General features: G+C 36.2%; 1 protein-coding gene across 5 annotated transcripts in view; it reads left to right on the top strand.

The window, feature by feature from the left end:
* The window catches only part of LOC141492873 (uncharacterized), a 34707-nt gene extending 18403 nt beyond the window's left edge, over positions 1-16304 (top strand). For all 5 annotated transcript variants that reach the window (XM_074193575.1, XM_074193574.1, XM_074193576.1 and 2 more), the window contains 5 exons: positions 6092-6232; positions 8631-8735; positions 10865-11075; positions 13434-13707; positions 14947-16304. In XM_074193575.1, coding sequence (XP_074049676.1) covers positions 6092-6232; positions 8631-8735; positions 10865-11075; positions 13434-13707; positions 14947-14979 — 764 coding nt within the window. In that variant the 3' untranslated portion in view covers positions 14980-16304. The remainder of the gene's footprint in view (positions 1-6091; positions 6233-8630; positions 8736-10864; positions 11076-13433; positions 13708-14946) is intronic.
* The last annotated feature ends 9219 nt before the right edge of the window (positions 16305-25523 follow it).

Here is a 25523-nt window from a genome sequence, read left to right as displayed (position 1 = left end):
GGTAGTTTACAAAGTTCATCCATTTGTAAGTTTATGAGTTTCACAGTTTTTCTACCACCTTCCCTTTCTTTGTCCCTTCTTACAGTGATGAACAATCTGGCAAAAGTTGTACATGGGGGCAGCTAGGTGGCACAGTGGATAGAGTACCAGCCTTGGAGTCAGGAGGACCTGAGTTCAAATCCAGCCTCAGACACTTAATAATTACCTTAGGCAACTCACTTAGCCCCATTGCTTTGCAAACCACCCCCCCAAAAATAAGTTGTATATATCTATATATAGATATATACAAGCATGTTTTACATATTTCCATTTTGTGAAACAGGAGTTAGAGCTAAGGGTGGAAAATGATGAGAAAGAAAGAAAAAAACATAAAGGAAGTTTTAAAAAGTGAACATAGTATGCTTTGTTCTGCATTCAGACTTCATAGCTTTTTCTCTGGATGTGGATGGCATTTTCTCTAATAGGTCTCTCAGGACAATCCTTGGTCACTGAACCGCAGAGAGGAGCTGATCTATCATAATTGATCATCTCACAGTGTTGTGGTTAATGTTCTAGTTCTGCTTACTTCACTTAACAGCAGTTCACATAGTCTTTTCATGCTTTTCTAAAGTCAAGTTGCTCATGATTTCTTACAGAACAATAATCTATCACACTCATATACTACAGTTTGTTCAGCCATTCCCCAGTTGATTAGAATCCCTTCAATTTCCAATTCTTTGACAGTATAAAAAGAGCTGCTATAAATAAATTTTTTCAGATGGGACTTTTTTGGTTTTTCTAAGAGATTTCTTTGGGTTAGAGACCTAGTAGTGATATTACTGGATCAAAATGTATGCCCAGTTTTATTACCCTTTGGGCATAGTGCCAGATTGTGTCCAGAATGTTTAAATCAGTTCCCAACTCCACCAATAATGCCTTAGTGTCCTAATTTCCCCACATCTTCTCCCACATTGATCATTTTCCTTTTTTTATCATCTTAACCAATCTGATAGGTGCGAGGTGGTACCTCAGAGTTGTTTTAATTAGCATGTCTCTAATCAATAATGATTTGGAGTATTTTTTCATATGACTATAATTAGCTTTAATTTCTTTATCTGATAACTGACTGTTCATATCCTTTGATTATTTAGCAATTGGAGAATGACTTGTAGTCTTATAAATTTGATTCAGTTCTCTACTTATTTTAGAAGCAAATCCTTTATCAGAAATACTAGCTGTGCTTCTAATTTTCTGTATTCCTACTAATCTTGGCTGCGTTGGTTCTATTTGTGCAAAGCTCTTTTAATTTAATATAGTCAGAATCATCCATTTTGCAATTTATAAGGTTCTCTATTTCTTTTTCTTTTCTTTTTTTTTTTAGTTTTTTTTTTGCAAGGCAAATGGGGTTAAATGGCTTGCCCAAGGCCACACAGCTAGGTAATTATTAAGTGTCTGAGATCGGATTTGAACCCAGGTACTCCTGACTCCAAGGCCAGTGCTTTATCCACTACGCCACCTAGCCGCCCCAGGTTCTCTATTTCTTGTTTGGTCATAAACTTCTTCCCTCTCCATAGATCCAACAGATAGTGTATTTCTTGTTCTCTTAATTAGTCCATGATATCACCCTTTATGTCTAAATCTTGAAAAGCATTTCAACCTTATTTTGGTATAGAGTGTGGGATATGAGTCTAAACCTAGTTTATGCCATACTATTTTCCAGTTTTCCTAGAAGTTTTTGATAAATAAGGAGTTCTGCACCAGAAGCTGGTCTTTAGGTTTATCAAACAGTAGATTAATATAGTGATTTACTAACATAAATGTACCTAATTTATTCTACTGATCCACTTATCCATTTCTTAGCCAGTATCAAATAGTTTTGATAACTGCCACTTTATAATATAGTTTTAGATTTAGTACAGCTATATAATTTTCCTTTGTGTTTTTTTCATTAATTCCCTTAATATTCTTCACCTTTTGTTGCTCCAAATGGATTTTTGCTTTTTTTTTCCCTAGCTCTGTAAACTAGTTTGATCTGTATGGCACTAAATAAATAATTTAATTTGGATAGAATTGCCATTTTTATTATATTAGCTCTGCCTAACTATGAGCAATTGACATTTTTACAATTGTTTAGAACTGTCTTTATTTGTGTGAACTCATTTACATTCTTAAAAATTGAGAAATTATATAAGTTATTATATCTATGAATTTTACAGTACAAGAAATGAAAAATCCTAAAATTTTTATGAAAATAATTTTCACCTTGTGAACTCCCTGAAAGTTTTCAGGAACTCCCAGAGTTTCCAAAACCATACTTTAAGAACTGGTTATTTTAATCCAATCTGTGTGTTTTGCTTTTGATATTGAAGAGCTTGCTATCTAATGGAAGAGTTTGGGAAGAAGGAGGGAAGGTAGGAGAGAGGCAGAAAATCATGCCCATAAGTAGCTGTGATATGAGGGAAAATGGAGGAAAAATTGGAGCAGAGAGGTCTCTTCTTGTTGGGGGATATCAGGGAAGACTTAAAACACTTAAACTGGACCTTGAGTGGGACTTTACCAGGTTTGAATGGGGAGAATGCAATAAGGCATGAGAAAAGGCAATGAGAAGAGAAAAGGCAGGGTGAAACTGAGGAACCAAGAGTATTTCCTTTAGTCTACCAAGGACAAGACAAATTGGAACCAGATCTTGTAGCCAATTTGATTTGAATGCCAGAGTAAATTGTTTACATTTGATTTAGTAGAAATGAAAAGTCAAATGTCCATTTTTTATTTAGTAAACAATGGAGAACTACTAAAGTTTTTGAGTGTAGGAGTGCGTAGTGTAAAAATAGGGTTAAAGATAAGTAGGGTAAGTGTGTCAAATGGTTTGAAGATCAATTTCTGGGCAAAGAGCTTAGTGACTGGAAAACTGGTTAGATGATGATTACAGTAGTTTAGGTGAGAAGAGATAAGTATGTAAACAAGAGAGAAATACAACACCTCTTAGGAAATCAAAATGAACTGGACTTGCTAAATGTTTGGATTTGGAGATTCTAGGAGAGAAGAATCCATAGCAATCTTGAGATATAATGAATTTGGGTTTTGGGAAGTTGATAGGATTATTGATAGAAATGAAGAAGTTACACTGCAAGGAATAGGTTTTGTGGATTGAGGAAATATGAATCTAGTTCTGAATATATGTTGAGATTAAAATCCCTCAACTAATTGGAAATAAAAGGTTGGAGCCCTGGAGAAAGTTGGAGGTAGAGATATTCATTTGAGATGATTGGTGATGATTGAAGTCAGAAGGGCACCAAGTAACCACAAAACCTTGTGAGACATGCATATTCAAGGGGTAAGAGTATGATTAAAGAATGAATATAATAGACAAGCCACCAGAAAGGTAGGAAGAGAACCATGTGAGCATCATGGAAACCTTCAGATTCTTAGTTGCCACTTGTAAAGTGAAAATATTGACTATGATGAGTCCCCTCCCCCAGGAATGAAAAAATGCAGTCCTGTCTTGTGTCCCACCCTTCAACTGAGTTGTTCATACTGACATAATGTGAAGAAGGCTGGACTTGGAGTCTAGAGACCTGGATTCAAATCCTGCCTGTGAGATTGAGGGCAATTTATTTTGCCCTCAATGCCTCAGTTTCCCCATTCATTCAGTAATATTTTATGCAAGTACTTTTTAAATGCTTATGTGCAAGTATCTTAGGAGACAATGAACTATAAGGATAAACACAGAAACAGAGTCTGCCCTAAAAGAGCTTTCATTTTATCTAAAGAGAAAAAAATATCTACCAATATAAGTAAATAATAACAATTAACATTTATATAGCACTTCTAGTATGCCAAATACTGTGCTTTATGATTATTATCTCATTTAATCTTCACAACCTGAGTGGTGGGTACTCTTTTATTATTCCCATTTTTACAGTTGGGAAAATTGAGATAGATTAAGGGCAAGTCACTTGCCCTTATAGCTAGTAAGTGTCTAAGGTTAGATTTGAACTCAGATCTTCTTGACTCTAGGCTCTGTGCTCTAGTATTGTGCTACTTAGCTGCCCAAAATATAAAACTATACTGAAATATAATTATCCTCAAATGAATCTATGATCTGATCAGTTTGGAAGTTCTCAACAGAAATATCGATGATAACCCATTGATGCCTCTTATTCTTGTCCATGTCCTCTATGTCAACCCAGGGAGACCACCTAATATTCTGGGGACCTCCTTTATTTTCTTCCAGATATTCTCAGAGAACCAGTTGGAGTATTTTAGCTGTCTACTGATGTGACCAGCCTGTCTTGTCTTCCTATCACACAATTCCTTGATGATAATTCATTATATATTCACATGTCTATGAGTATATATAGATAGTTATCTATAGATATATTTGGTATATTTATCTATATATAGCTAACTATAGGCATGACCTTCTATAGATATCTTCATGCATGGATAAATTTATCTATATGCATCTATATATTTAGGTGTTAATTATTTTTAGATATATGCATAGCTATATCTATACACATAAATCTCTGTTATCTATCACCTATATATATGTATGTATGTATGTATGTGTGTATGTATATATGTATCTATCTATCTATATCTGGGGAAAGACATGGAAAGAACCCTAACCATACTGAAGTTTGAATAAAACCCCATGTAGCTGAGTTGGCTAACAGAACACTAGTCAGAGCTGTGTGCTTTGCCCTCCTTGCATGTCCCCTCTATGAAATGGGGTATAGGGTTACTTGTCCCACTTCCCTCACAGACTTGCAAGGAAAGTGCTATGCAAGTCTAAAATGTTAGTAACTATAATTAGAAAACTCTTTTGCTTGGTTCCCCCAAGTAACCACTGGTATATATTTGAGAGATGCTGGCCAGGGTGGAAGGTAGTGGTCACAGAATGAAAATCAACTGGTCCATCTGCACATTAAATCCTTGGAAAGGAAGCTGGTTTCTTTAGGCTGTCTTTCTGGAAAGAATTCTTTGTATCCCTAGAACCAAGCAAGAGTGTCAGGCATAAGCTTAATAATTCTTATTGACTGATTAATATAAGCTTCATGTTCTAATCATTGGATCATGTAGCATCTTCAAAAGTCAACTCAAGGAGACATAAAGCAAGACTGCTATCTCAAACTCATCAGAAGATGATTTCTGCCCATATTTTTTTGTGACTAAGAATGCTTATAGAATTGGGGTGGTGGCTTATAGAAAGAAGAGAGGATTGGAGGAGGAGATGTAAGATACGGAAGAGGGAGAGATCTGTATTAGAGAATAACACAGTCAAATAGATTGAGAGTTGGTTGGATGACCAGTCTTAAAGAGTCATTTTTAATGGTCTAATGTTTACATTGCAGAAAGTCTCTAGTGAAGTGCTTGGGATCTGTGCTTGGTCCTATGCTATAGATAAAGGTATAGCTGTTATGTTCCTCCTACACAAAGATGGAAGAGATAGCAAAATGGATGACAGAGTAAAGGTCTAAAGGAATAGCACATGGGCAGGCTAGCACGTTGGGCAGAATTTAAGATGAAATTCAAAAGGATAAATGCTAAATGTCTTGTGTTGTATGCAAAAAGTCAGCTTTACAAGAGGAGAGGAGGTGACCTATGGCAAAAAAGATACAGAAAAGAAAAAATAACTGAATGGTAAAGAAGAGACAAGAGTGACCAAAATAGCTTCCCTATTGGTATGCAAGAGTCTTACATAGGAGGACCCTCACTTGAGACACACACACACACACATACATACACACACACCACAGACACAAAATAGTTTTCCTCCTTCCTACAGTATAAGCCAATCCAAATCAATTTAAAAAGTATTTTTGACCATCTTATTGAGATGCTTGGTGCTATGAAGGTCATTGATTTGGAGGTCCCTGACCTCAGGGAGTTTATAGCTTTCATAGGAAGTTAAGACTCAGAATCTAGGAAACAAACAAGAATCCATTGTCATCCCCCATTTTCCCTGATAAATCCTCCAGAATAAGAGATTGACCTACTTCTAGTACATTCATCCAGAGAAAATGAGATGAGCTGTATGTGACTCACTCAATTTGCATATCCCCTACCTGACTTTTTGCTAGCTGGCTTCACTGTTTGTTTATTCTAGGATCTAGATGGGAAAATAACCTGTCTAGACTTCAGACTGGGAGGAGCACAGCTGTGCAACAGAGATCCCATAGTCCTCTGGTCGAAATAAGAGGAGGGGCAAGAGGGAGACAGTCAGAAGAGATCTGGAGCCATAACACAGGTAAGGGAGAAAAGACATGACTGGGTATTGGGGGCAGTCCATCAATTATAAGAGTCTCTCCCAGTTCACACCATTTCACAGGCTGCAGGCTTTGTGTAGGTAAGGAAATGTTTTCGGAAAATGGCCTGTCCCATTTGATTCACATCCATTGCTCCTGGCACTTTATTCCTACAGTATACCAAGCTGTAAAGAAAAACCTCATCTTTCCTTCCCTCCAGTATTTCTTGCCCCTTTCATGAGAATCCTGAGACCTAGGAATGTACAATGTGTTCAATCCCTATACTTTTGAGAGACCTCTGGAAATGCAAAGATAATTCTAGGAACTGCACTAGAAGGGTTTGATTTGTTGAATTGAATTGGTCATTAGTAGAACTGAAGAGGAAGATCCAAAGATTACATTGTACAACCCCCCCCAACTGAATACATGTTTAATCTAGCCAATATTCCAGAGAATTGAGCCATAGATCTATCATTATCATCATCACCACAAGCCATGAGCACCATATTTATGTGACTATTGATGTTTTAGAAAATAATATATAGGGGCAGCTAGGTGCTGCAGTGGATAGAGCACTGGCCCTGGAGTCAGGAGAACCTGAGTTCAAATCCGGCCTCAGATACTTAATAATTACCTAGCTGTGTGGCCTTGGGCAAGCCACTTAACTCCATTTGCCTTGCAAAAAAAAAAGTACAAGAAAATAATATATATTATTTATTTTATGAAAAGTCATTTTTATATTAAGGTGTACAGGAATATCTGATACTGTGTTTTGTCTTGTTTTGCAAGGCAATGGGGTTAAATGATTTGCCCAAGGTCACACAGCTAGGTAATTATTAAATGTCTGAGATCAGATTTGAACTCAGGTCCTCCTGACTCTAGGGCTGATGCTCTATCCACTGCACCATCTAGATACTCCCTGATACTGTGTTTAATAATGTATCCAATGTTTTTAGTTTGCTTTAGGAAAAATCAACCATAGTTTTATTAGACTCTTTATGAGATCTTATAGATTTGGGATATAATCAAAAAAACTATTTATGGGTTAGAGTTCTGTTAAGTTCAGTTTAGTAAACAACTTTGGAGATATACTAGGCTATTTCCTAAAATCCAGAACTACCTAGTGCCCATAAGAAGACACCTAATAACTAAAGATGAGGATTTACTTTTAGTGATGAGTGGGCATCATTGTATAAATTGTTCTCTTGGTTCTGCTCACTATGCTTTGAATAAGTTTTAAGTCTTCCAAGGTTTCTCTGGAACCATCCCTTTCATTATTTCTTATAATGCAATAATAAACATTCTATAAAATACAATTTCTATAGTTTTTCCCTCCATGATAAGGGTTTAAAGTCTAGGTATCCTGACCCCCAACAGATTAAACATCAAAACACTTTCATATAAATAATTTCATTGATTTTCAATAGCCCCTCTGATATAGATCAGAGCCTATAGTTCTGTAGTTAATTCACATTTTTGAGATGATGAAACCTTGGAGCTAAAAGAAATGAAATGACTTGTTTAGGCTCATTTGGCCAGTACCTGAAAACAAATCTTTGGGCTCAAATTCAGGGCTCTCTCTACTTTATCACACTACCCTTCTAGGATTTGCTCTTAACTTCTGAATTCCTCCAGTTAGTTTACATGCACTGAATTGTCTACTATGTGTCAGACACCGTTCTAGTCAGTGAGGATGCAAACATTTTTTATATAGTATGTTTTCCTAATTAGTTTATGGAAAAACACATGTATAAATATAAATACTTTCAAAATAGGAATAGATAATGCATAAGTATATATAAATATATGCATACATATTATATGTGTAATGCATATTTTTAAAAAGATAATTTTTTTGGAGGGGGAAGGAAAGCTATTAGAAGTTGGGGGGTGGGAAATAGGAAGGGCCTCATGGAGGAGGTGTTATCTGAGCTGAACTTTGAAGAAAACTAGAGCTTCTAAGAGGGGACATGAAGAGGGATTCCATTTTGGAGATGCCTTCATATCCCCTCCAGAAGGACTGATAGTGACCTTGTTTTTCATGCCAGGAAGACAAGGTCCAGCTCTATGATAAGAGTTGTTAAATCCCAACTTGGGTTTAAAAAAGCAAGTGTTAAATTCCAACTGGTCTGAGCTTTAAATTAAAACTTACTGCTTCTGGTGGAAGAACTGTCCAGGTCTACATGGAGACTGTAGAGAAATGATAGACCAAGGGCGCAGATGGGAGAACAGGACACTAAAGAATTCTCTAAAGATCTTGGTTGCCCCAATCTTCTCTCTACCACTATTTTTCCTTCCCTTCCATCTTTCTATTCCCTAAAGGCATCCTTGTATGTCAGAAACCTAGTCAGATGCCCAGCACAGAAAAACCTTTGCTGACAATTGTCTTTCTTTTTTCAGACAGAGTTCTTTCCAGAGATCCGGGATTACCTTTTTCCCTTGAAACTTCTACAAAGAACAAATGCCTATTGAGCCACAGACCCAGTAGCCCTAAAGACAAAGAGGGTACAAGTTTAGTTTCTTCTTCAGGGGTGGGGGGGTTTAAGTGTTATTCTCCAATTGTAGAAAACAGGAAATGCTGTTGGAGTAGACCAGTAGGGGCTATAATTTCTATAAGTCTTTTTTTCAGATATAGCTAGATCTACCTACCTATCTATCTATCTATCTATCTATCTATCTATCTATCTATCTATCTTTCTATCTATCTAATCTATCCCTATCTATATATCTATATAGGTATCCATAGATATGTAGATCTATCTAGATACATATGTATTAGATATACACACATACAGGTAACACTATATCTTGTTACTGTTTATCTTTTGCTCTTGAAGAGAACTAATGACATCAGGAGGGTGATTTCTTGACTTGCAAATGAATTGGCAGAGTCCCCATATACTCACTCATTCTATGGTTTCATTGCTGTCAGGGATTTCCAAAGTGGAAACTCTTTTGACGATGTGGAGATGGTGCTTTTCCTGCAACTTTTAGCATTAAAGGGTGACCTGGGAGTACAGAGAGATTCAGGGACACAGAATCAGTATGTGTCATAAGCAGAATTTTAACTGAAGTCTTCTTGGCTCCAAAGTCTGTTTTCTTTTCTCTTTAATGTCACAATTCAATATGTGGAATAAAGAGGAGGCATAGAGCCTATGTGGTTATATTGGTTAAAATTGGGTCTGTGTTCTGTCAGTTTTCAAATGAAAATATGAATGTTGTCACACACCATTGTTTTATACTTTTTACTGTTTCTTGTATATCCTGCTCCCAAAACCCTTTCCCATATCTTTGAGCTGAATCTCTTTGCTCAAGTTTGAGGCAATGGGAAAAGAGAAGCTGAGAAGTCAGGTCAGAGGACCTGGGTTCAAATAGTAGGATTCATGGCTAAAAGGACCCTTCTAATTCAATTGTAGAGGAAGCTTAGGCCCAAAGATGCTTACCCAAGGTCCTTTTCTTTGTGGCTTGTGACCTTCATCTCCCTAAAGTCCCTTCTAGCTCTAAACTTGGGATCTCAAGTATACAGTAGAGTTCAGAAGTGGGTAAAAAAAAAGTGAAGAGCTATCAATTAGTCAATCAACAAGAAATTGTCAACTACCTATGCTATGGCACTGATGATACAAAGCCAAAAGTCCCTGCCCTCAAATAGCTTACATTCTATACGGAGGTGTACAACCTTTTAGCTCTCCTAGGTTGTATTGCCCACAAAAACCTTTCAAAGGGTCACAAATAGAATTTAATATTTACTTATGACTATAATGTAACCCACATTACCAATGAGAATAAAAATAAAATGTAATAAAGTTGTATGAATGGGCTTTGAGGGCTGCATGCAGCCCATGGGCCAGGGGTTGGACACACCTGTTCTAGAGGGAGATTTATATGTATAGGCATCTACCAAAAAAGAATAGGTTTATAAAAGTATGTGTGTATATATCTAGATATGTAGGTGTATGTATTTACACATATAGATACATATATAAAATCATGCATGTTTACATCTCTATCTCTGTATCTATCAATCAGCCCAAAGCCACTTTGGTGGGGAAAGCACTATCATTTTGGTGGGAGAGAGAGGGAAATCAGTAAAGCTTTCTTGGAAAAGGCTGTCCTTGAGCTGAATTTCAAAGGATATCTGGAATTCTAAGAGACAGAGGTGAGGAGGGAAGGCATTCCAAGCTTGGGGCATTGCCAGGTCAAAGGTTTGGAGATGGGAAAATGGGAATATGTTCTCTATGAAGAACAGTAAGAAGATCAGTTTGGCTGAACCATAGAATGAATGAAGAGTGCTGGGTAATAAAGGAGACTTGCTGCAGATCATCAGCCAGACTTGAAGGAATTCCTAGCCCAAATTATAGTCTTTGCCCCACTCCCAGAATCCATTAAGTGGTAGACTGCCCAATCCTTTGCCTTGGGAGATTGTTCTTCAATCCTTGAATGATAAGACTGAGACCATGGCCTTCGGATGTCCATCAGACTTAGAATTACAGAATCTCACACCTGCTGAAGGGACCAATAGAGCAGAGAATGCCACTTCCCCTTCTGAATAGAAGCCATCTCTTTCTTCGATGGTCTGTTCTTGTGCTATGCCCTTGTAAGGAGATATAATTCTACCTTATTGGTTGCCCTCACAGGGAAAGAAAGGGGCACCAGGAAAGCATCAAAATCGAACTCAGTGGGCATTGCTCATCAGCCCCAGGAGCAGCAGCAGCAGAAACAGCAGCTGCTGCCACTCCCACCTGGAGTGTGGTATCTGACTTCTACACCACCAGATCTGGCTGCCCCAAACCTTAATTTTGATTATGGACCTGTGGTTCCGCTCATGCCTTTTTCATACCCTGGATGGTAAGAACTACTTTGTTTTTTATTCATATTTTTAAAAAATAGGCAATTATTGATTAAATGTGGGATGAGTAGATAAAGCATTGACCTCAGAGACAGAAGCTGGGTTCAAATCCTTCCTTGAACCTCAGTAGCAATTTACTTGTACAATTTACTTAACTTCTCTAGGCCTCATTTTTGATAGCATCTTACCTCTCAGGGTTGTGAGAATCAAATGGGATAATATATGTTTATGTATGTGTGCATATATATAGTATTGTGCAAACCTAAAGTCATATATATGTAAGTTATAGTAATTATTATTATATAATAGTAAATATCATTTAATAAATATTTTACTTAATAAATAGCAAATAATAAATTACATTAGTAAATACTAAACAATTAGCAAATATTATTACTTAATAAAAAGTACCTAATAAGAGTAACAAGTATTACTTAATAAATAGTAAATAAAACATTATCAGTAATAAAAAATATATTAATAAATATCATTACTTAATAAATAGTACTTAAGTATAACAATAGTAAATGATAAATGTTATTGGTAAATATCAAATATATTGATAAATAGAATAAGTATAACAAGAAATAAATATTACTTAATTTGTAAATAATGTTATTTAATATATATTATTAGTAGATACTAAATATATTAATAAATAATATTGCTATTTTGAACCAGGCCTGAGATTTTGTTGATACAGAGAAATAGTGATGAAACTCCCTTAGCTAATGTAGATTGGCACCTGCTTAGAAACTTACCATATTATGTTTCTAAGATTTTTTTTTCTTTAGTGAGGTGGGAAGAAGAGTCAATAAATACTGGCTAATTTAAAAAAATATTTTAAAAAATTCCATAGTTTCAAAATAACCTAGGGGTATTGAGAGTTTAAGTGATTTTCCCAGAGTCACAAAAGTTAGTATGGATCAGAGGCCAAAAGAGGTTCAAACCTCCCTTATGCCTAGGTTGCCTTTCAGGTTTTAGTTTACCATGGGCCAGAGATGTACTGGTCTGGCATTGCCAGGGCAACCTCGGGGGAATGGGGGTAATTCAATAGATTAGGGATGAATTAATTAAATGTTTTACCAAATATAACCCTCAATTGATATTATAATGTGGTTCCCCACACATCATAGTATATAGTAGTAATAATAATGTATAATAAAATAGTAATAATAATGATGATTATAATAGCTAGAATTTATATATTGTTTTAAGGTTTGGAAACTCATTTTGTCTTCACAAAGGAGCTTCCTCTCGAGGGAGCTTTCTAGACTAATTGAATCCCAGGTCTAGTCCCTTATTCCTATATATTATAATATGCTATTGTTATTATATAACACATAGCATAATCCATTGCATATGTTATTTCATTTGCTTTTTCAGTTGCTATTTTTTACTCCAACTTTAAGGATGAGGAAATGAGCCAGAAGAGGTTAAGTGACTTGTCAATGGACACATTGCTAGTAATTTTCTGGGATGAGATTCAAGTCCAAGTTATCCCTGTTCCAAGCCTAGGACATGGTCAATTTGTTAGAAGGTGGATGTGCTTTTTCATAACAGCAATGATGTAAAACAGCTGCATTGGGAAGCCTTGTAGTAAAGTTGTCTGGCCATCCTGGGTTTCAGCTCTAGTTCTGAAATTTTGCAGACTTGAGCAAGTCACTTCTCTCTGGGCCTTAATTGCCTCATCTGTAAAATAAGGGGGATTGGACTAGATGAACTCTATGAGACCTCCAACTCTTATTTTTATCATTATGTAAATAGGAGAAATTGAGTCTGGACTCTCTTTTTCATTTTCCCTGACTTGTCTCTTGTAGGAGGTTAATGAGCAAAGTATTAGTCAAAATCTGGGATGAAAAAAAGGAAAGTCCTGGGGCTGTTGGCTAGAAGATGATTGTGGTGTTAATTAACTGTTCATTTGCTCAGGTGTGACAATTAGTCAAAACTAGACAGGCAGGTATAGTGATTCCATTTCACATGCATTTTCTTCACTCTCTCTGCTGGCCCTATGGTTATTCTGGACACATGTTCTCCCTATAGGGAGAAGGAGATTGATTTGGCTCTTTTGTCAATGAACTGGTCTTGTAGTCAGGTTCTGTGATTGTACTGGGTTGGGACCTTCCAGTATAAAAACTCCTTTTGCCAATGGGAATCAACTACTCTCTTGTAACTTAGTCTTATTGAGTTGCCTCAACTATGTAAACTTACTTTAGTTTACATAGTTAATATGGATTCCAGGCAAAATTTGAGAGCTGGGGGTTCTTATTGATTCCAAGGAAGTCTAGCCTTCTATCTATTATGCCTTGGCAATATAGTCATGGCTTATGTGATGAATTCATTTTCCTTCTTTCCAGGTTCTGCTTCCCCACAGCATATCTCCCAACCTGTTCCGGTCTGGCAAGTTCCCCAGTCCAGGAGTCTAGTAACAGAAAATATAAAGAAGAGAAGGGCCAGTCCTCCCTGTTAGTGTCAAGACACCATCAACACCTGATGATCAATAGCAATGACCTGGATGATCTCTATGGATCCTTGTGCCAAGCCATACAAACAGCCAAAAGCATCCGAATCATGACCAAGAACATAAGTCAATCTTTAATCTCTGACCTGAGCAGAGTCCGGACTTTGAAGGTACTCTGTCTCATTTGACTAGAACTAGTTTCACTGATCAGTCAATCATCATCCACTTATTAAGTCCCTCCTAGGTGCCAGTCAGGAAGGAGATAAAAGGCCAAATGTCTAACAAGAGAAATCTTGGAACAGATTTCTTGTTAATTATATGAATGAAGCTGTTGCAAAGACCATTTTGAAACACATCCTGGAGGATCAATAGATTTTGGCAAGCTTGAGTTTGTCCTTAATCTTTTTAAAATCACAATAGTTTGAGAAATTATCAGGTAATGAATAGAGAAATAGCCTCTGATGCAGGATGACTTGGGTTCAAGTCCCATATAGTAAGTCTGATGTAGTAAGATGACCATCCTGGTCAAGTTACCTTTACCTCTCAACTTTCCTTGACTATTAAGTTGGAGAGAAGATGCTGACCTCTTTTGGTAGGAGTTTCTTCACCTTTACTTGTGAAATAATGGGTGCTTTCCCCTAATAATAGTTCACTTAAAGGTACTATATAGCATATATTAATAAATACATATACACATATGTGTATAAACATGCAAATATATGTGTGAGTATATGGCATTTATTTTCTCACAACCCAATTATATAGGCTACTACAAATACTATATTATTCAGAAGAGGAATCAGAGTGTATAGGTCCCAGAAGTGGTAAGGATCTTCTAACTTTCCTTTTTTTTCAAGTTTTATTGATGCCTTATTTTAAAAAAAAATAATGATACTCATTTTTTGATATATGTCCCCCAATTAGAGAACTGTTTTTTTGTGACAGCATTCAACATTTTTATATCCATTGCATCTCTCTTGGCACCCATTGCATTTCACTTCTCCAGTGAAGGGAAGGAAGTAGGAACAGTGCTCTTTTTCACTATGTTATGGAATGTCTTTTTTGGGGAAGTCAGAATTGTGTTTGTGTGTGTGTGTGTGTGTGTGTGTGTGTGTGTGTGTGTGTGTGTGTAATACTAAGAATAAATTGCCCTCTGTCCTAAAGAAATGGAAAGCATTTTTGATTCAAATTTTTGATTTGATTTGTGAACCTGAGTTCACAATCTAACACCACCTTTTATCACCTATATACCCTTTGAGAAGTCACCTTTTGATGCCTAAGTTTCCTCAGTTGCAAAATGAGGGAGTTATACTAGAGAACCCTGAGAGTTTCTTCTTGCTAATTCCCTCTCCCTTCCCACTTCCTGCACATCCCTTCCTCTAATCATTTTTTATTGTTGCTTTTCCTAGTATTTGTCTACATTACCCATTCGAAAACTGTAACTTCATCTTGACTATTAATAAGAAGGGGAAGGAGAAAACACCTGGAACAATTGCCAGTTTCTTCATGACCAAAAACAACATCCTTGATTTGCTCTTCTGAAAAGGACCTAATTGGACAATTTTCTGTTGGATTTTGGAAGTACCAAGGAATTGAGGCTCCCGGGTTATGAGTCAGCAGCAGGTTATCAAGCCATCAGCTTCTCATTGGTCTGAGAAAGCTTCCCAGTTGGCCTGTTTGGAGGGAAATCCCAAGAGGTGGTTTTAGACCTGTTGCTCAATGTGATATCCTGAGGCAAGCCTTCTTTTCACTTCATCCTGTACATAATATGTGACCATCCTGGGCCATGTACCTCTCATCTATTTGTTGGGCATTTGACTGATGTAGCTCTGGGGCAGACCTAAGAAAAAGCTCAAGGTTGGTTTGTTTTGTTTTGTTTTGTTTTTTAAACATCTGTTCTATTGTGGGGACTGGCAGAGTGCTCTTCACAGCTTGTTTCAACATCCCTAGAAAATGTTTGTATTGGTGACATTTGTCTATTGGGACAGGGGGAGAATTTTATCCTATTCATTTTAGAGGTAAGTGGAGAAGAGTGAAGGCCATGTGGATCCTTGTGATCCTAGTCCATATATTATATACTAAATATGGTATATATTATATATATAATATATTATATCATTTTTCAAGTCATGCCTGTGTTGATGAAGCAAAGGAGAGGAACCTGTTTTCTCAAGATGAATGTCAAGGGGAATTTATTTTGAATACTTTAAAAATTTCCCTTTGCCCCCCCCCCTCTTCTTCCCCCACTGCTTCTATCCAACCTTCTTCCTTTTCCTATCTTTGACTCCTTTTTATGATATAAGGAAGCTGGGGCAGGGCTGATCAATAAAAGATCAATCCTTGGATGATGGGAGTATTGGGCTGTATAGTCACCATTCATTTCTTTCTATCAGAGGGGAACTCTCTCCCATCTCTCCACATACTCATTCCCAAATCCTTTCAAATAAGTATGTAAATGTCAGATCTAATTTTGTTTTTAACATAGTTAAGATGTATTTCTTGTTCAACAAAATGTCATTTGATTGAGAATGAGGTTCAAATGGAATAATTTCTTATTGGGATTGTATCTCAGCATGTCTAAAGCTTTCCAGACCTCAACACTGAAGGTCTTTCGCCTCCGTGGGAGAACTTTAGGAAGGGAAAGGGAAAGGCCAAAGGGGGCTTCCAGAACACAACTGAATGACTTAATAGGAAATAACTTCACTTATATTAAAAATATATTTAAAGAACCAGAAGTGTTCAATAAAACAAAGAATTTTTTAAAATGCATGCAGCTTTTCAATGACTTTTATTTCGTTTTCCTGAACTTACTCTTTTTTTTTTTTTTGGCAAGGCAATAGGATTAAGTGGCAGGTAATTATTAAGTGTCTGAGGCTGGATTTGAACTCAGGTCCTCCTGACTCCAGGGCTTGTGCTCTATCTGTCTAGCTACCCCATGAAAATACTCTTGATTGATTGAAAATGATTGTTTGAATGATGATTGAAAACTGATTGTTTTCTAGTGTCTGGGGTCTTGGTTGGATTCTAGTGCCTGGGCTGCCTCCAGGATGATTGACAGATTGGAACTTAGAGAATGAGCTCTTGTTATAGGAACTGCTCCTTTTGCCATCCTATATAGGAATGAGGGACAAAGCCTAATCTTTTTCTCTGGCATCAGAGTGAACCTATGTTCTGGAATGGTCTGAGGGAATAAAAAATTCCCATAGTCTTCTCTTTGTCAGAGACCACTAATTATTGTTTTAGGTTAACATGAGAGATGACTTTTACTGGCCTTGTTTACTCAGTTCCAGATTTCATGGACAATTCTACTGAACCCCAACCTCCTATGTAGACGAATAGATATTTTAAGTTTCTAGGTAGTATTAATCTAGAATCTATCCTAGTCTGAGAAGGGGGATTTCCTAGGTAAAAACTTGGTGCCTTGGGACATTAGAGTTTTTAGAGAAAAAAAGAGGATTGCTCTTTTTTTTAAGAATTTATTTTATTTCCCCCCAATTATATGTTCAAATTATTTTTGTAACATTTATTTATTTTAAGTTTTGAGTTCCAAATTCTATCCCTCCCTCATTCCTTGTCCTCCAACCTTCCCTGAGATGGTAAGTAGATAACAGTTTAAATGACAATCATGTAAAATATTTCCATATTAGTCATTTTGTACAAGAAGACCCAAATAAAAGAAAAATAATTAAAAAAGAAAAGTGGCATATTAGCATGCTTTAGTCTGTATTCAAACAATATTAGTTCTTTCTCTGGAGGCAGATAATAAGCTTCATCATTAGTCCTTTGGGATTGTCTTGGATAATTATATTTCTGAGAATAACTAAATCATTCACAATTCTTCATTAAGCTATATTGCTGTTGCTGTGTTTAACATTGTCTTGGTTCTGTTCATTTCAGTTTGTGTAAGTTTTTTCAGGTTTTTCTGAAAAGTTCCTGCTTATCGTTTCTTAGAGCATAATAATATTCTATTTTATAATCATATACCACAACTTGTTTAACCATTCTCCAATTGATTGACATCTCTTCAATTTCTAAAATTTAGCCCAAAAGAGCTATAATAAATATTTTTGTACAAATATGTCCTTTCAACTTTTTTTATGTCTTTGAGATATAGACCTAGCAGTGGTATTACTAGATCACAGGGTATGTACAGTTTTATTGCCCTTTAGGCATAGTTTCATATTGTTCTCCAGAATGGTTAGATCAGTTTACAACTCCACCAATAATGTCTTAGTATCCCAATTTTCCCACATTCTTCGCCAACATCCATCATTTTCCTTTTTGTTTTTTGTCATATTAGCCACTCTGATAGCCATGAGGTAGTATCTCAGAGTTGTTTTAATTTGCATCTACCTAGTGATTTAGAGCAGTTTTTCAAATGACTATAGATGTCTGGAAATTGACTTGTTTGACAATTTATTAATTGGGGAATGACTTGTATTTTTATAAATTTGACCCAGTTCTCTATATATTTGAGACAATGAGGTCTTTAGCAGAGATACTTATTGTAAAACAATCCCCCAGTGTTCTGCTTTCTTTATAATTTTGTTGCATTCTTTGGGCAAACTTCTAAATTTTAGATAATCAAAATTACCTATTTTATATTTTGTTAGGCTGTTTATATTTTCTTTAGTCCTAATTTCTTCCCATATCTATAGATCTAACAGAAAACCATTCCATGCTCTTTTAATTTGCTTATGGTATCACCATTTGTGTGTAAAACATGTGCCTATTTTGATCTTATCTTGGTATATGGTGTGAGATGTTTCTGCCATATTGTTTTCCAGTCTTCCCAGAAGTTTTTGTTATATGAGTTTTTATCCAAAAAAGCTTTTGTTCCCAAAATTTCCAATCTTGGAGAAAATGACCCTTCCAGCTGGAAGTCTAAAGTCAGATCAATTGGGGAAGGTAGGAGGATTAAACCATGTTACTTTGGGATATTACAGTCGATAATATTTTTCACTTTCTAATTTTTTTCTTTTTGCTAATATTATAATTCTCTCCCCTTATCATCTTTATCTTTTCTTTTAATGTGATATTGATTTTGACTGATCCCCTTGTCTGATAGCACATGGACAACTGAAATTCATCCCACATCAATAACCAGTTGTTTTTTGACTTTCAAAATATAATCAATTTTTGGTGTGTGCTTTTTGGTGCTCAACATATCCATTGTCTATTATTATTCATTTTTATAATACAGTCATATGGTCATAGTATTCTTCTGATCCTGCTTACTTATCTGTATTAGTTCATATTAATCTTTCCAATGTCCCTTTAAAATCATCTATTTCCTTATTCTTACAAATCAATAGTTTTTCCATCATAGTTTTTCTAGTCCTGCTTTAGCCCTACTTCAATTGATGGGCATTTCTTTTTTTCCCCATTTTTCTTGCCTCCACCAAAAGAGCTGTTATAAATATTTTTGTATTTGGAGGACCTTTTCCTTTCTCTTTTGACTTTTTTTGGATATAGGTCTAGCAATGGTATAGCTGGGTGCAAGGATATGTGCTTTGTATATGAGTTCCTTTACAGAATGACTGGATCATTTTGTTGGTACAACAATGTATTAATGTATTTATTTTTCCACTGGCCCTCCAATATTTATTTTTTTCCTTTCTTGTCATTTTTTCCCACAATTTTATGATCTCAGAATTGCTTTAATCTACATTTCTCTAATCAGTAGAGATTTGAAGAATTTTTTTTCATATGGCTACAGATAGCTTGGGTTTCTGCTCTTGAGAACTGACTGTTCATATCCTTAGAACATTTATCAAATGGAAAATGATGATTATTCTTTTTTTAAGACATTTTATTTGTTTTCCAATTATATACAATAGTAAATTGTACCCATCATTTTTTTCAAGGATCTGAATTCTACAATTTTCCCCCCTCCCCCCCCCCAGGCTGTCTGGCAGTGTCTACATTGTTTCCATGCCATACATTGATGTAAATTGAATGTTATAAGTGTAAACATAAACCCCCTCCCCCACCCAAGAAGATGGGAAACCTTGAGAATAGAGAGAGAGAGAAAAAAAATTGTACTTCAGTCTGTATTCAGATTCCAACTCTGTTTCTGGGGTGAGTTCCTTTCTTTATCATAAATCTACCAGAGAAGTTGCTTCAATATTTTTCCTTCAGTTGCTATCACTAACTGTACCTCCACTCTATTCCTCCCCACTCTCATTTATTCTATTCTCTCTCTCTCTCTCCTTTCATCCTGTCCCTGTCCAAAAGCGTGTTGCATCTGAGTACCCTCTCCCTTGATCTTTCCTCTCTTCTATCACCTATTCCCCCCTTCCCTCCCCCCATTCCCCCTCATCCAGTCCCTTTCCTCCCATCCTTCTCCAGAGCAAGACAGATTTCCTCACCCTATTAAGTGTGTATGCCATTTTCTCCCTGAGACATTTCTGATGAGAATGAAGGCTCACTCATTCCCCCTTGCCTTCCCTCCTCCCTTCCATTGAAAAAGGTTTTTTTTCACTCTTATGTGAAATCTCTCAGCTTCTTCATCCCCTTTTCCTTCCTTCCAGTACTTTCCCCCATTGCCCTTTCACTCCATCCCTTTACCATATCATACCATTATATTCCACTCCTTCCTATGTCCTGTCTATATATGCTCCTTCTAGCTGCTCTTATAAATGAGAAAGTTCATATGAGTTATCAATATCTTCTTCCCATGCAAGAATACAAACAGTTCAACATCAACAAGTTCCTCAGTTAGTCCTTCTCTTCCACTCCCTCTATGGTTCATCAGAGTCTTGTACTTGGAGATCAAACTTTCTGTTCAGCTCTGGTTGTCTCGTTAGGAAAGTTTGAAAGTCCCCTATTTCATTGAAAATCCATCTTTTACCCTGAAAGAAGATGTTCAGTTTTGCTGGGTAATTGATTCTCAGTTGTAAACCAAGATCTTTTGCCTTCTGGAATATCATATTCCAATCCCTATGAGCCTTTAATGTAGCTACTGCCAGATCCTGTGTAATCCTGACTATGGAGCCTTGGTAGTTGAATTGTCTGTTTCTGGCAGCTTTTAGAATTTTCTCTTTGATTTGGGAGTTTTGGAATTTGGCTATAATATTCCTGGAAGTTTTTCTTTTGGGATCCCTTTCAGGGGGTGACCAGTGAATTCTCTCAATTTCTATTTTACCTTCAGCTTCTAGGATCTCAGGGCAATTTTGCGGTATTATTTCTTGAAAGATGAAGTTTAGGCTCTTTTCCTGGTCGTGGCTTTCAGATAGTCCAACAATTTTCAAATTATTTCTTCTGGATCTGTTTCCAAGGTCAGTTGTCTTTCCAATGAGATATTTCACATTGTCTTCTAATTTTTGGCTTTTTTGGAAGAGTTTTATTTCTTCCTGCTTGCAAAGTCATCAGCTTCCTTTAGTTTCATTTTGCATTTGAAGGAGTTATTTTCTTCAGAGAGCTTTTTTATCTCCTTTTCCAGTTGGCCAATTCTGCTTTTTAAGGCATTCTTCTCCTCATTTGCCTTTTTTGCTTTTTTGCATTAGGCCTAAACTAGTTTTTAACATATTATTTTCTTCAGTATTTTTTTGTATTTCTTTCACCAAGCTTTTGATTTGGTTTTCATGATTTTTTTGCATTGCTCTCATTTCTCCTCTCAATTTTTCCTCCACCTCCCTGAATTGCTTTTCAAAGTCTTTTCTGAGCTCATCCACAGTCTGAGCCCATTTTCTATTTCTCTTGGAGGTTTTGGATACAGAACCTTCGATTTTTATCATCATTAGAGTATGTGTTTTGCTCTTCCATAGGACAGAAGTAATTCTCTATGGTTAGATCCTTCTTTCCAAGGTCTTAAGCTCTCCAGCCCGTGCCTTGATATGTAGATGACCACAGCATTGCCCTCTGCCCTGAGGCTATAAGGCGGGATCCAGCTATCTTAGTATGGAAGCCTAAACTGCACCCTGAGTCTGAGTGTAGGCAAACAGCAGAGTCCTACCGAGGAAGAGCAGAGCAATCTCTTCAGACTTCCCTTACCTTCTCTGGGGGTGCAGGATGCTTTCTTCCGATTCTCGCTGCAGGTTCTGTGGTCAGTGCTCCTCACTCCACACTCACCCAGGTGCAGCAGAGTTCTCTCCTCTCCCCTTCAAGCTGTTGCTAGTGATCTCTGGGCTGGGCTGGGCTGCGCAGTGGCTTTTTTTCCCACCCCAGGTCTTGGTGAAGCACACCTTTCCTGTGGAGGTTCTAAGTTATCTTGGACTGGGAAAATGTATCACTCAGTCTTTCTGTGGGTTCTGCCCCCCTCTAAATTTTGTCTAGAGCCCTCATTTGTTTGTTTTTTTGGGGGGTTGGGGGGTTGGAGTTGTCGGGGAATGCTGCCTTCATGCCGCCATCTTGGCTCCGCCTCCCATGATGATTATTCTTATAAATTTGTACTATCCCTTATGGTTCTTGGGATTGAGACCTTTACCTTTGTCACATATATAGAGAATAAACTATAAAATGAATATTCTACATAAACAAAATAGATATGATATGTAGGCTTGGGGTTCCAACCATCCTATAAAATTTTGACTTCTTTTGTTTCTAAAAATCTGAACTATATTAATATTTCCAGTGTATTTTTTGCAATCATTCCCTGTGCTCATTTGGTAGACCTGAATTCACTGAAGACACACTGGACAAGCTATTTAAAGACTGTGCCTTAGCTGCTTCATCTTTAAAATGAAGAGTCTGAACTGAGTTTTGAATGACTCTTCCATCTTTTTATCAATGAGTTTGGGGGGAGGGGGAAACAAACATTTATTATGTACAAAATACTTTATAAATATTATCTTGTTGTTAAGAGTTTAATAGAACTCATTTGCCAGGAGTTGTTGCACATTCTTCTACAAAGTCCTGCTTTAATGCCTCAATATATGATCACGACAACCTTGAGTTCTCAAAGGTTATAATGTGGACTATAAGATCTAGCAAGTTCTAACATGCTAGAAAGATTTCAAGTTCAGTCTCAGTAAAAGACTGAGTCTTACTGTCCAATAACTAAACAAGGAGAGGCTTAACATCAGCAGGTGACAGCAATTTTTTTTTTTGCCATGGAAATTCACAAAATGAAGAATAAAATGGCCCTCAGTCACAGGACTGAGTCACATGCCTTGCATTATCGAAGTGAAAGTGATACAGTGGTGACAAAAAGGGTAAGGAATGCTAAAAATTATATCATTTACAAATCATATAACATTTGATATTTTAAATATTCCAATGGCCAGTAAATTGACATAAGAATTAAATCAAATCAATATTGACATTCTTAAGGTTAAAAAAAACAAAAACAAATGGTAAGAGGACATTACAACCAAATGCAAAACTTCTCTTTGGTGGGTAAAACAGATAAGTTGGGGGGGGGGGGTTGTTTTCATCAGTAGCACAGAAACAGTAAGAAATGTGATATCATGGGACAATCATGCACTGTTGGGATCATAATATACTAGAACAAAAAGACCCTCATGAAGATTTTTATTCTTTACTTTTCACTGCAGATTTATTCTAAACTTATTGTAAACTTAGTGAACTGTGTAACTGAAGACCCATAAGTATTTGTTGAGATGAATTGTGTTCAATGTCAATAAAACCAATTGAACTTGTTTCGCAACTATTTGTATTTGGTAAAGGAAATTCAACACAAAAAAAATATCCCTAAGAAGCACTGGGGCATAGTGAATGGAAAACTTGCTATGGAGCCAGGGAGATGTTGAGTCAAATTCCGTCTTTGGTAAATCCTGGCTGTGTGACCTTGGACAATTCTCATAATTTTACTGCATTTTAGACAGCTCTCTAAAAGCAGGTGCTGAGTTCTCCTGGCAGAAGGCATTCCTCTCCAGTCACTCTCTATAGCATGAAATTCTTGGTTCAGATCTTATCCTTAAAACACTCATAGCAACTTGTCAGACATTTTCTCTGAGTTGTCATCAGTTTCTAGAAACCTATCTTTTTATATGTCATAGTAAATTCTGTTTCTTCTTTTCCCTCATTCTGCAACAACTCCATAACGGTCTTTTCTGATTTCTTCATAGTCCTCATACTTATTGATTGTAATTGCATTATAGTATTCTATTACATCAATGTACTGCAATTTTGAAACCATTCTTTTATTGTTAGATTTTAGTTTGTCTCCAGGGTTATTTTTGCAATTACAATGTTGCTAGACTTACATATGTAAAGGACAGAGATTTGAAAAGATTGAATAGCTGACTATATATATATATATATATATATATATATATATATATATATATATATACATATACATTATCAGTCACTCTCAGGATGCAGTTTTTTTTTTGCTTTTGTTTTTTTTAGGTTTTGCAAAGCAGTGGGGTTAAGTGGCTTGCTCAAGGCCACACGGCAACGTAATTATTAAGTGTCTGAGGTCGCATTTGAACTCAGGTACTACTGACTCCAGGGCTGGTGCTCTATCCACTGTGCCACTTAGCTGCCCCCAAGATGCAGTTTCAATAAAGAAAAAACTGAGTCAAAAATATAACTAGTTTTGTAACTTTTGCAAAAGAATTGCAAGCTTGCTTCCCCAAAAGATAATGAATAAGCTTAATAGTTTGTCTATGCCCTAATAAATCTTGAATCTTACTTTTAAAACTATTTTTGGCAATTCTGTGAATTTGATACTTCAAAGTTAAGTTTGTATATCCTGGTGGTTTGTTTTTTAAGTGAGGTTGAGTTTTAAAAAAACTATTAATAACAATTTTCTTCTAATTTTGTAAACTGTCTATTCATATCTTTTGGCCATCATCCATTTGTGTTACTTTTAGATATTTTTAACAGTTCCTTATAAATTTTAGATGTTGAATTATTTCTGTCATATTTGTCATATTTTCCCCAATCTGTTCTTTTGTTGTACAAAAGGTTTTTTGTTTTCATTTAAGTATATTAATCTTTTCCCCTAGTTATTTCTTCTAAATGTTAATAAGATCAAAAAGTTATCTCTTCTATAAAATTGGAACACAAACATTGCTATGCTGTCTTTTATAAATTTTAGAGTTAAAAATGCTTAAATCTCTGATCAGATAGTATTCATTATGGTATATGGTAAAATGTAAATACCTTCCCCTACTTTTTATTTAATATGAATCTTTTGTAGTTATTTGGTGAAATGTCTGCCCTCTAGTCTGTTGCATTATTCTATATATTCCTATTATTTTCCTCAGTACTGTATATTTTGATGACAATAGCTTAATTATGGGTTTTAAAGAGAGAAGGGAAGTCCTCATCAGTAACTTTTAAAAATTGTACTTCTTAATATTCTTTGTCAATTGTTCTCCCATATATATATATATATATATATATTTATTTTGTTCACTTTTTTAAGATTTTTTCAAGGCAATGGGGTTAAGTGGCTTGTCCAAGGCCACGCGGCTAGGTAATCATTAAGTGTCTGAGGTCGGATTTGAACCCAGGTACTCCAAGGCTGGTGCTCTATTACCTGCTCCACCTAGCTGCCCCTGTCCACTTTTTTTAAAAGAAAGATTTTATTTATTTTGAGTTTTATAATTTTTCCCCTACTCTTGCATACCTTTCCCCCAACCCCCACAGAAGGCAGTCTCTTAGTCTTTACATTGTTTCCATGGTATACATTGATCTAAGTTGAATGTGATGAGAGAGAAATCATATCCTTAAGGAAGAAAAATAAAGTATGAGATAGCAAAATTACATAATAAGATAACACTTTTTTTTTTAATTAAAGGTAATGGTCTTTGGTCTTTGTTCAAACTCCCATAATTCTTTCTCTGGATACAGATGGTATTCTTCATCATATATAGCCCAAAATTGTGCCTGATTGTTGCATTGATGGAATGAGCAAATCCATTAGGGTTGATCATCACCCCGATGTCGCTGTTAGGGTGTTCTTCTGGTTCTGCTCATCTACCTCAACATCAGTTCATGCAAATCCCTCCAGGCTTCCCTGAATTCCCATCCTTCCTGGTTTCTAATAGAACAATAGTGCTCCATGACA

This window comes from Macrotis lagotis, chromosome 7, assembly GCF_037893015.1.
Source record: "Macrotis lagotis isolate mMagLag1 chromosome 7, bilby.v1.9.chrom.fasta, whole genome shotgun sequence".
NCBI lineage: Eukaryota > Metazoa > Chordata > Mammalia > Peramelemorphia > Peramelidae > Macrotis > Macrotis lagotis.
Note: the sequence above shows the minus strand (reverse complement) of the source record. Positions and strands in the feature narration are given on the sequence as shown.